This window comes from Neophocaena asiaeorientalis, unplaced genomic scaffold (genome assembly GCF_003031525.2).
Source record: "Neophocaena asiaeorientalis asiaeorientalis breed wild unplaced genomic scaffold, Neophocaena_asiaeorientalis_V1.1 scaffold85, whole genome shotgun sequence".
Taxonomy (NCBI): Eukaryota; Metazoa; Chordata; class Mammalia; order Artiodactyla; family Phocoenidae; genus Neophocaena; species Neophocaena asiaeorientalis.
The window spans coordinates 5,693,966-5,706,966 of NW_020174301.1; the positions used below are offsets into that span (position 1 = coordinate 5,693,966).

A 13,001-nucleotide genomic window follows, 5' to 3' on the forward strand; every position below is an offset into this window, starting at 1 on the left:
AAAAAAAAAAAAAGAAAACCAGATATCTCAAGTTAAGGAGTTTAGCACTTTTCTGTGTATGGGAAGATGCAAAGCCTAGGCTCATTGAGATCATTCCTTTGATATGCACCTCAGCTATCTGGGGCCAGTATCCTGTGCTTCTCATCCTGAGTGTCCTCAGGGTGCACTGTCCTGGGTGGCTGCAGTGGAGTGCATTCTGTTTCCATCCTGAGTTCTCTCAGGGCTCACCGTCATGGTTGCAGTGTGATGGCTCAATGGCTGCAACTTCATTTGTTTACCATATGGCAGGCAATATTTTTTATTCACAGTAGGAAACTTATTCCTACGTCTTGCTGATGTCTCTCCCTGTATCCTCGTATTCTGACTTTAAAAAATTTAACACTTTTCATATGCCATCCCGTGGCCTTCTGGCCCTTATTGTTTCTAATGAGAAGTCAGCTATTTATCTTATTGGGGTTCTGTTGTGTGGGAAGAACCTTCTTTCTCCTGCTGCTTTAAAGATTTTACCCTTGGCCTTCAGTATTTTTACTATTTTATGTCTGAGTGTGGCTCTTTCTGTATTTTTTCCTACTTGAAGTTTGTTGATCTTCTTGGATGTGTATGCTAATGTTTTTCATCGAATTTAGGAAGTTGTCAGCCATTATTTCTTGAAAAGTCTTCTTCCTCTTCCTCCTCTGCCCTAGTATTCCCAGTAAATGTATGTTGCTGCTGTTAATGGTGTTCTACATTTCTCATAGACTCTGTTCATTTTCCTCTCTGTTTTTTGAATTGCAGGATCTCTATTGATTTATCTACTTGTTCACTGATTTCTTTTCTTGCTGCTTGCTGAAATATACTGTTGAGCTTCTCTACTAAATTTTAAAATTTCAGTATTACACTTTTCAATTCCAAATTTTCCTTTTTTTGTTATTTCTCTTTGCTAATGTTTTATATTTGATAAGGTGTTGTCATATTTTCCTTTACTGGTTTAAACATTGTATTCTTTAAGTCTTTGACTATATTTATAATAGCTGCTTTAAAGTATTTTTTGTTTCATCTGACATCTGGGTTCTCTTAAAGGTAGTTTTGTTGCTTGCTTTTATTCCTGTATATGGGTCACACTTTCCTATTTCATTGCATACCATAATTTTCCCTGAAAACCAGACATTTTAGATAATATATTGTAGCAACTCTGGATCCTGACTTTTCCTTCCTCTCTGGGGCTGTTGTAATTTTATTTGTTTAGTAACTTGGCTGAACTCTTTTTGAGAAGTCTGTTTCTTCTTCCAAATGCATCCTCTGATGTTCCTCCTCAGATGGTACAGCCTGGGTATGCACACAGTCACCCTGGGATGATAGTAATTTTAGCAGAGCTCTTTGACTTTTTCCTCTGAGCTCTTTGTTAAGCTTTCTGCCTCTGTTTGTATCAAACTCACCTGGTAGCCTCCACTAATTGCCAACTGATAGTTCTATTATTTTCTTTTCTTTTTTTTTTTTTTTTGCGGGACGCGGGCCTCTCACTGCTGTGGCCTCTCCCGTTGCGGAGCACAGGCTCCGGACGCGCAGGTTAAGTGGCCATGGCTCACGGGCCCAGCCGCTCCGCGGCACGTGGGATCTTCCCGGACCGGGGCATGAACCCATGTCCCCTGCATCGGCAGGCGGACTCTTAACCACTGCGCCACCAGGGAAGCCCCAGTTCTATTATTTTCAGCAATGCTCTGGGGGCATAAATTGCCCCACAGTCTGAATTCCATTTCAAACCTTTTTCAGGGGTAGTCTTTGAGGCCAGTTTTTGAGGTTCTGACCCCAGTAAGGCTCTTATTAGCTGTCTTTTCCCCTGGTTTTCTCTGATAAACTTCTAGCTTGTCTATGTTTTAGCTTATTGTTCTCATGTAGCTATCTCTTAATTGCTTACAACCACTACTTCCATTGTTTTCGAGTGCCCTTAAGGCTTGAAGTTTGCCACCTTGTACCAAATAAAGTCAAGTTCCCTTGAGACCTTTGGGGCTCTCCTTTTCTTAGCCTGCCTCTCCTTTTCTTAGGCTGTCTCTCCCTGTGGGAGAAAACCTCTATGCCACTGCTTTGGAAATACAGGTGGGGTTTGTAGCCTGTTCTTTCATTGACCCACTGTGTTATGTGCAGAGAACTGGATGGGTATGGTAGCGTTTGCACTTCTCAGCTTGCCTCTTTTATTTTGGAACTGCTGCCCTATGAATTAGGGGTGAAGACTTTTTGGCCCTCTTGTTCTTAATCTCTGAGGCCTGGTGTATAGCTTTCACCCTGTGGGTGGTGGCGAGGTAGAGAATGAGGACTCGGACCTCGCGTGCTTTCTCCTTGAATAGACCTTCTGCCACTAAGAGTTCGGGGGCCTGAGAAATATTGGCAGTCTGTTCCTCCTGGTTGTATATTAATGGTCTGGACTAGGAGCTGAGGGATGAAGGAGCATAGTCTTCTTGACTTTACCAGCCTGTGGTTGAACAGTCTTGCCTAACTGGTTGTGTATGTGTGGGGAGGTGGCAGTGATGAGAAGAATGGGAGTTGGTAATGAGTCAAATATCGTGGACTGTTGCTGTTATTTATTTATTTATTTATTTGCGATACGTGGGCCTCTCACTGTTGCGGCCTCTCCCGTTGCGGAGCACAGGCTCCGGACGCGCAGGCTCAGCGGCCATGGGTCACGGGCCCAGCCGCTCCGCGGCATGTGGGATCCTCCCAGACCGGGGCACAAACCCATGTCCCCTGCATCGGCAGGCGGACTCCCAACCACTGCGCCACCAGGGAAGCCCTAGTGTATATTCTTGAGCAAATATTTCTTTATTTGTTGTTGCTCTTGGCAACATTTTTGAGATCCAAATTTTTTTTTTACCAATTATAGTTCTTTCCCTGGGGAGACTGTTTATGGAACTCCTTATATTGACATTCTGGAAGTGAATTCCATATTCTTTAAGCATTAATTGGTATTATAATCTATAGCTTTTGAGACACTGTATGTACCTTACTAACTATACTATACATACTATGTTTACATGTTGATTGTTTGTACCAGGGATTTATTTATAGAGTATTTATAAAGTATTGATTCACATTGTCATGAACCTTTATTATATATATATCAGTGAATTCAGGTAAAATATAATTGTGAGCCTATATTTGTAGTATTTCTCTCATAATTACACTTTAATTAAAAGAACATTTAATTTAATTTGAATGTTTCTCAAAAACGCAATGTGATTTTCAATTATACACAATATGGGTATATCTCAAAAATAATCTTAAGCAACAGGACATACATACAAATTAATAAAAACTATGTGATTCCATTTTGTAAAGTACAAAGGCAGCAATAGAAATATTTGCTGTTAGACTCAGAATAGTGGTAATTTTTATTTTTTGATCTTAGTACTGGTTACTTAGTTGTGTTCATCTTGTGAAAATTCATTGAGTGTTAGACTTACGATGTGTGCACTTTCATGTATGTTATATCATATTTAAAAAGTTAGAAAGCGTATTATGAGATCCATATGAGCCATGTAGTTTTAACTGAGTATTGTTCAGAATAAATTTATTATATTTAACTTTATATTTACTTTGGTATTTAAAACTGATGATAATTTGGTCCTCTAGTTTAAAGGAGACTTGTTTCCTACTTCTATAAATGAAAACAAAATTTCAAAATATATATTATTATAAAATCATTAACAATTATGTTTAATATTGTGTTTCCTGAAAACATTTTAAGGTACTATGAATCTCAGAATATTTTTTAAAATATTGAAATTTAGAGGCCATTTATAAGTTGTTGAAAATACTAAAGCATGTTTTTTCACAATTCCAAGGAAAATTCTATATGCAAATTAGATCCTTTCTGTAATATATATAAAATCAGGGAGATCTTTTTATCCTTTGTAATACATTTTTAAATTTTATCCTGTAGGACTATTTTGAAAGAAAGTGGGTTTGCCAGATACCTTCATTCAGCTGTTCTTATCAATGGAGCTATGCTTATTTTTGGAGGAAATACCCATAATGACACTTCCTTGAGTAACGGTGCAAAATGTTTTTCTGCCGATTTCCTGGCATATGACATAGGTATGTATCTGTTAGGACTCTACAAAGTAGGAAATACCAGAAATTTTTCATGTAGAGATTCTCAAATACATTACTTGATAGCATGTGTATATGTCATTTTAGAGAGAGAAATTCAGTGACAGATTATGAATGGAATTCTCTCCAGTTTCAGCGTAGTAGTCGTATAGGGCAGGAGAAGAGATGAACTGAGGTGAGTCAGTGGTGGAGGCAGGGGAATTGAGAAATCTGGGTTTGAATGTCTTTATGAAGGCTTTTATGCATTGTATACCTACGTGAGCACTTTATCAGTCTATTTTGTTTGACTATTACCATATTAGTTTTGCTAATGGATAAATGGAGCACTAGCAAGTTTACATTACGAAGAGTAGGAATGCAGACACTTTAGATTTAGTGGGGATGAGCAAAGATGCATTTAAATTAAACTCATCAGATATACTTACTCTATAGAGGAAACTGATAGAATTAGAGAAAGGAATATAGAGATAGAAAAGCTAAATGAATAATATTTGGGGACAAAATGGAAACCCGGAACATATCTAGGAATGGAAGTAACTAAAGAAGAATCTTTACCAGGGAACCTAGAAATACAGTACATCTATACAACTCAATTTTAATTATGCTATCTATAGTCCTATCAATTTCTGAATAGTAAATGAATATATTTTTTGAATACTAAATTTAGCTACTTGGTTGACCACTATAGTGAAAAAATTTCTTCTCTACATATCATGTTATAGATAAAACATAGCTGATATTTTAAATCTTTAGCAGTACTTAAGAGGACCTTTTATTGTGTAAAGTACAATAATAAACCAATTTTAAGCTATTAAGAAACATTTTGATAAACAAAAATAAAAGAGACCAAAGAATAGCACATTTAGTAGATGTAAGAAGTATCCTTTCACCTTTGAACATCATAAAGGCACACAGTCTAATTTGGAAAATTATTTCAAGTGGCAGCATATAAAGAAAATTATGACTATTATTAAGCACTTTGATCTCTAAACTATTGTAAGCTTGTTTGGAAGGAAATTCCTAGTAATAAAGTTAGGCATGCTTTTTAAATTCTATGACTATCTGTCTGTGAGTAGTCATTGAAAACAATCCACTGTCTGAAGGATTTTTAGATCCTAAATAATTAAATGTTTACCTTTTGAAATAATAATTTGAAGTTATGATTCATAATGAAAATGGGATTATCTTGGCTTTCAGAAGGCTTTTAAATCAGTGCCTGAGATCCAGAAAATCGGTTAAATGGAGTAGTGAATCTAGGCTGGCTTATTATGACCTTTCATTGCCAGGTTGGCACTGTCAACATATTATTTTGCTATGGTGATGAGACAGTATGCTTATTTCTGTGGAGGTGGATGAACATTTTGTTTTTCTTCTAGGAATAAAAATTCTAGGAAAAGTGTAGAATTTTGTTGTAATTGTTAAAAATCCATGAAGTGAGATTTTGAACTTTTGAAAAAGATTCTTCAAGGAGCTTCCACCCAATTTCTGTATTTTAACGAGGAAATTAATGTTGAGCTGTTTTGTAGCTCACATATTGGGAATTTATTTTTATTTCTTCCATATTGTTCAAGATTACCATATTTTAGGTTTTATGCATCCAAAAAGTTTACCAAGGTGAAAAACATTAGAGTTGTTAGTTTTTCAAAGAGAGAGAGAGAGAGAGAGGGCGAGCTCTCAGATTATCATTATTCTAATTGCTACTCTTTATTAAGTGTCTTCTAAGAGCTAGGTACTTTACTAAGAGCTTTATTTACAATATCTGTAACCTCTCTAATAACCTTGTAACAAGGTGTTAATAAACTCATTTTCAGATTATTAAGCGCAAGAGTAAAAGGAATTTGCCCAAAGCCCTGCAGGTGGTAGATCAAGCTTTTTTTAACTCCTGAAGTGGTAGTCTTTCCTCTTGACTACACTGCGCTGTTTAGTCGGGTCCATTGTATGCTCTTCATTTTCACAACAAATTACCAGACACTTTATGTTTAGTAAGGTTTCTTAATGCTGTGGAAAGATAGAAGCAAATATCAGTTTCATTTTTCAAACAAATTGTTCAAATTGGAGGAAGAATAACATAGTTTAAACAATGTTGTATTTTAACATAGGATTTTGTTTTCCCTGTGCTAACAACTAAAAACAAAAAACATAAAGCAGTACAATCAATACAGGGTAAAGGTGTTTTGTTTTACCTTATTTGATTGTTTCTATGCAGTTCCCAGTAAAGCCCCCCCTCCCCCAATCTGTATTTACTCTCCTGGGTTTGTAGCATCAAATGCTGAAATATTTTCCTGGGAAAATTATTTTTCTTATTTCAGAAAATGTCTTCCAAAATAATTGCTTTCCTTGTGAAGTATATTTTTGTGGAAATAAAATATAACGATTGTATATGAACCCAACTGAAAATAGATCCTCTTGGGGGAAAAACAGTTGTGTTGCTAGTTTTTCTCTTTTGTACAGTACACTGGGACTTTTATGGCATATTTAACTGGAATGCACCTGAAGATTTAGCTGATTGTGTTCTGTGATGTTTAAACAATAAAAATATGTATGCTAATACTAATTTTTCATTGCTCTAAAATGTACTATTTCAACCCTACTGCCATAGTAAATTTTATATAGCCAATAATATCATTAATCTTTGAGGACATAACCTTGCCTTCCCAGTTCTCATTATACTATACGTGATCGATGTAGAAGGCATATAATGGTGATTTTCAGACATGGCTGTACCGTGTCATTCCCTTTGAAGGTTGAAGGGAGAAAAATCAGACCTCTATAATCTGATCCTCTTAGATTAGGCACTGGGTATTTATAGTTTTAAAAAGTGACTCAAGTGCAAGTGATAATAGAGCCAGAACTGGTGAATAAGACTGGATGGACTGTAACGTATACAATGATACGTTACTTAATGTTCTAGTTTGTAAAGCCAGCTTGAAGACATTTCAAACCTGAAAATTTTATTAGTGTATATTTTGTTATTGCTAGTGGTATCATTATTGCACCTGATTCAAGATTAAAATGATCTTTCTGGTAAAGATAGCCTTCTAGTACATAATGAGACTAAAGATGCAGTGGAAAAGCATGTCTCACTGAGTTGATCTCAGGTTATTAGATATATTTATACTTTTAAACTGTTTGGCTGTGGAAAGTAGTGTCATAAAAGTTAGTTTTCTGGAGTCAGTGGGAAAAAAGGAATCAAGTAGTCTGTATATTTTTCACATCTCTTTAGTAAACCACCAATCTTTTTGGTGGTTTGACTGAAGATATCAACATTTACAAATGAGAGGTTTTCCTGAATTGAAACATACCTTAAAATTGAATTGAATCTTGAGACAGTACTTCAGAATCATCAAATTAATAGCTATTATAGAAGTTTCAGTGGGCCTAACATATAGTTATGATACTTTAAATTACAAATGGTAGTTATTCTTCTTCAATAAGAAAATTTACCTAAGGGTAAGAGAATGTACAAGATGAAAGATAACTCTGAGCTACATTGGTCATAATTTTTTTCCTCAAAAATATAGTAGAGTCATGAAAATGTAATTTGTTGAGTTAGATTATTTCAGAATAGGGTAGGGAGTCAGATTTATATCAGAAATATATCGTGTAGAAAGCAAAACACCTAAACTTCAAATCAAGTCAAAATAATATTATAATAGAATTTAAAAAACAAATTTCCTGCATATGACAGTTTTACTTATGACATTAACTTCTTGGTAGGCAATTATTTAAAAGCAAACTCAGTAAAAAGAAAAGTACTTAATTCCATATTTGCAGAAGTAATACTATTTTAATTGGTAATGTATAATAATCATTTTAAACACAGTGGAGTTGTAGTTCAGTATACCCTTAAAAATCACTTAACTAGTTTATGAAACATAGTATACATGTTTTTGTACAACCCTGTAGAGTGATACGTGTGTATGTTTACACACACACACACACACACAGTATTATGGATACAATTTTGTAAGGCACATAATTTCATTAAAAATCATATTCAAATTAAAACATCTATTTAATTTTTTGAAACAATCCAGCAAAACTATAAAATTTCAAACTTGCTCGCTCTTCATGTTTATAATTATTTTTATTTTCTGGAGGTTATTTTATGTGTCCCTCTCTATCACTATTTCTCTCTGTGCTCTGTTAACTCCTTAGGGCTCTTCCTTGACAAAGGCAGCACCCCTTGCCCTGCCACCTGAAAGAACCCATTTGTTTCTTTGTCTGTAAGAAAAACTCTTAAAATCATCATACCTTTTTTTCAATGAATTTAGCCAACTGTTGACTGTTTTAAGCTTTACTGTATCCTTTGCTCAAGGTTCTCTTTTTCTTTCTATAATAAACTATTGTGTAGAAGAAATAGTAGTTTCTTCTCTTTAAAAAAGAGGCCAGTAAGTAAGGGGAAAAGTGACCTTTCGTTTTGTGAAAAGGGAGAACTAACATTCGCTGAAAGCTTCCTGTAATGTTTTGCACTTTACATATGCTTTATGATGTAATTCTTATAACATCTGTGTAGCGTGTACTATTATATTCATTCATACAGGAAGGAAGAAACTGTGATTTAGCATGGTTAAACCCAAACTTGCATAGGTTGTAGGATGGTGTATTCTGAATTTGAACCCAAGTCTAAGTTCAAAGTTCTTTTGATTCTACCACTGTACTATATATTGATGTTTTCCTGATTTAACAGGAAAAAAATTTGAAAGATATTTAATCGGGAAAAAAGGCATATAATATTTGTTAATGTAGCATGACACTCAAGAAAATTAGTTTTATCAGTATATTTAATCAGTGACCTCAAGGTAGAGAATCAAGAAGAGTAACGAACAATGAATCTCTCTTAGTAGATCTATAAGCATTTTGAGAGATTGTTTTGAATACAAAAATTGCTAAATAAAGATTCTTGAAATAGAATATACACTGAAAGAAAAGTGTTTAAATGTCTCAACAAAACCTCTGGGGAAGAAGGCAGGGAAGACAGTCATGAATATAGAATCAAACATCTAAAATAAAATATTAGCAAATAGAATTCAACAGTTTCAAAATTATAATAAACTATGACCAAGTAGGAATTATTCTAGGATTTCAAGTATGATTCATTATCAGGGAATCTATAAATATAATTTATTACCTCAAGACTGTTTATTGAAGCCAACAGGAAATAACACTGTATGTTAAAACATGATAAAATCATTTCATTTAAGATTGATTGTCAAATAGTGATGCCCACTTTGCCTGGCAGAGGGTAGGAAGCTAAATAAATATTTATGGAATGAATGCCAGAGGACAAAATCCTGAGAGAAACTGTGGGTATGAAACTGTGGGTAGCAAAAGTGTGCACCTTTTGGAATAGTAAGATAAATTTTTACCTGGGGGAGGGGGACCCAGTGAAACATCAGCATTTCAGGGGTAGGTGAAAAAAGATTTTTGGCAACATCCAGAAATTTGGTTTTCTATTACATAAGTATCCAAATGGTTAATACAAGTTTTTCTTCGTATTCATCTAGTTTTGAGTCTTATACCTACAACATATGTGCTCTTTTTAATGAATTTCAAATAAGCTATTAAGACTGAGTTATGAACTGGTGTTTCAAATGGAATATTAAAAGAATTTTTAAAATGTGTCTTTAAAGTATTATAGATGCATATTTTCATGGAAGAATATGAGTATTTGCAGAAAAATTAGCCAATGCATGTGCATTTTTCACCTGTACTATTTTATGCATAATTGATAAAATAAACCTGTCTCTAAATTTCAGCATATGTTTTTAATGTAATTATGTTGTCTCTCATATGTGAATAGTCCTAACAGCACAGTATTCTGATTGCTGAGATCTGTGTTGGAGAGAATAGTAACTCTAATTTCTTGATCTTATGTTTATTGAGTGTATAAGGTTTTAAAATAAATATTTAGTGCCTTGTAGTACAGATTTTTTTAAAAGTCTGTATTCTAGAGAGTATATTTTACTTTGGTCTTTATTGCTGTGTGGCTTTTCTGTCGGTATGGGATGGTATTTCTGTCAGTTTTCATGATGTCAGTAACTTTGGAATTTGCTTTAGTTTGTCTAGCCTTGAACTGTTTGTGAAGTGATAATGACATGAGTGTTCTGGAAATACATTTTCTTCTTGGCAAAAAATATGATTATAGATTGCAGTCAGACATTAATAATATAAGAGACTTTATATTGTAAGAATGGAAAGAGACTATGTGTAAACAAATTATATTAATTTAATACTGAGCTTTAAGGCATTTGATACCTTCTACATTTTACAAGAAAACTAACCTGTGTTTTACAGAGAATCCTGATCAAGAATTTGAAAACTCAGCAACAGAATTTATCTAGACCAACATTCTGTTTAGTCATTATTGAAAAAGCTGCAAGGGATAAGTGGAAAGTGTATTTGCTGCAACTGCTCCTATGTTTTTCTCTTCTCATTCTGTTGAAAAATCCTGGCAGTTGGACAGATATCAGCAGGCATGAAATGTCCCTATAGTTGCAAAAGTTGCATACCTCAACTAGCTTTTCATAAGCTTGCAAGTTAAATTCTCCTCTTCCTAAACAATTTTGTGAGTTGAAAACAATTTGCCAGCTATTTTAAGAAACTGTAGAGGAATATTCACACTTACTGTATTGTATCAGTCAGTACAGGTTATGTTAGACTGAGGTAACAAACAATCCTGTCACAGTTCTCTGAAAAGCAAACTCTGAGACAGAGTTTAGTGTTCAGGGTACTTATTAGGTCCTTGGATTGAACACCTGTAAAAGGGAGGGGAAGAAGCAGGATTGGGCAAAAAGTAAAAGTCAAGCAGACTTAACATCCTCAGCCAACTCCAGGACAACTCTGGAGTTGAAATGCCCCTCAGAGTTGTTGCTCTTTAGGATAAAACAGGTCTTGGTCGGTCATTGTACGAGGGTCACTCCCAGGACCTTGGGTGCGGAAGCTCTCTGTAGCTAAGGCAGTCTCTGCAGGGGCTGGCAGCTGAATGATGTCCACTGATAAGTCCTTCCCTGAAGGTGTATTTAGTCAGCACCTTTCCATGTTCATCACAATTCATTCTTTGGGTCACTCAGCCCGCTTCTTCAAATATATTTGTTAAACAGCTCCTCCAGAATTCCAGTGGGCCTTTCTGCCTGGTGGGAGCCTAGATTATTGCTCTGGCTTTTGTAGCTGGTCTCAGGGCTGCAACTGGTATTCACCATGTCCCTCATCCATTATTTTTTCATGTCCCTTACCCTCAGCTAGCACTTCTTCTGGTCTCTGTGTTTTACCTGGTAGCATGACCCACTCCCTCCCCCTTAGGTATTTGAGCTCCTGATCATCATATACCTTCTAGTCTGGGTTATTGTACTTGCCCATTTACCATCGCACTTGGCAAAGGGATACCAAGAAACACTAAATGGATCATCTGTGTACCAAATATATCCCTCTGCCCTTATTTGTAACAGGAGCCCTTCCCTTTGATGGTTGGGGCCAATTACCCCTGCCAAGATGCTACTCCTTCTTTGCCTGCTTGCTGGTCCCTTGACACAAGGAGGCTGAAGTACCCAAGTGGCAGCTGTAGCTTCCAGTTACATGGTTAATTGCTACTCCTTCTGCCAGAATATTTTTCCCTTTGGGGAACAGGACCTCTAATCCTGCAGAACCCAGAATTGCAGGATGCGGAGCACAAATTTCCCAGTTGTGTAACTGAATATGAGGCCACAAGAAGTGGCTTTTACTCCTGGGTTTTTGGACCTATATATTCTTCCTATTGGGGACACAGCACTATTTGAAGGTCTTTAGTTCAGGTGTATCCCGCATCCTGGTGCTTCAGTTGTGCCTGTCAAAATCTCTGTCAGGTTGTGTGGTTTGGGATCCAGTGGATTTCATGGTCATAGGCCCATTTCTGTACCTCCTTTTCTGTGAAGTGTGTCTCCTGATTACATGGGATCCCATGCTGGTTGATCAAACATTTCATAATTTCTAAGATAGTTGTGCTGGTTAAGACCCTGTGGGCAGAAAAAGCAAACGCATCCTCAAAATATGTATTCTTGTCGTAATGAAATGTTGGCCCATCCAGAGTGGAAGGGGCCCAATGTAGTCAGCTTGCCACCAAATGTCCAGTTAGTGTTCTTGGGGAATGGCCTTATCAGGGGATCAGGATTGATATCTTGCTGTCGGGTTGGACATTTAGTGGAAGAGTAACTCCATCAGCTTTTTTCAGAAGGAGCCCATGTTATTGCATTCCTGGATGGCCTCCATCTCTGCCATATGGCTACTTAGTTCATGTGCTCATTTTGTTGGCACCGAGGTGTCCTACGATAGAGACTGACATTAGCTTTCTCAGTCAGTTGTTTACTGGTTGTTTAACGTCTCTTCTATGTTGGATGCTCTCTGATGGCCTTTAACTTGTATCACAAAGATCTTCACATTTCATGCTCATTCAGATATATTCATCCACATGTCTCTACTCTAGGACCTCCTTGTCTCTGATCTTCAATATTTCTGCTTCTAGGCTCCTGATCAGCCAGCTAGGTCATTAACTACTGCTCCTGGGCCATTTCTCTTTCCACACAATGTACATGAGGCACACTTCTCAAAGGCCTGCCCAGTCGGGAGGCTTTCTCCTTTTTTGCTGTTCTTCCAGGCCACCCGTGAGTGAAGCTGTCTTGTAAGTGATAACCATTTTTGAATTGTGGCCACGTACGAAGCTTACGTATTTTCATTTTCCTCTTCTTGTTACCTGGGCATAAAGGATTCCTCATACGGCCATAGCTGGAAGATGCGGGATGGGTGCGGGGGCAGCAGTGGTAGATGACACTAGGTCTGAGCTACCAGCTCCTGCAGGTTGCTTGTGCGCTGTGCTCTTGCTCGTGCGTCATCGTGGGTGCAGCTTCCATTTCATGTTCTCGTGATTATTGATGACAGAGACAGCT

General features: G+C 36.5%; 1 protein-coding gene across 1 annotated transcript in view; it reads left to right on the plus strand.

The window, feature by feature from the left end:
- Nucleotides 1-13,001, plus strand: part of ATRNL1 (attractin like 1) — a 675,777-nt gene that overhangs the window by 108,925 nt on the left and 553,851 nt on the right. The window contains exon 10 of the mRNA XM_024756087.1: nt 3,914-4,068. Within this exon, the coding sequence (XP_024611855.1) occupies nt 3,914-4,068 (155 nt within the window). The remainder of the gene's footprint in view (nt 1-3,913; nt 4,069-13,001) is intronic.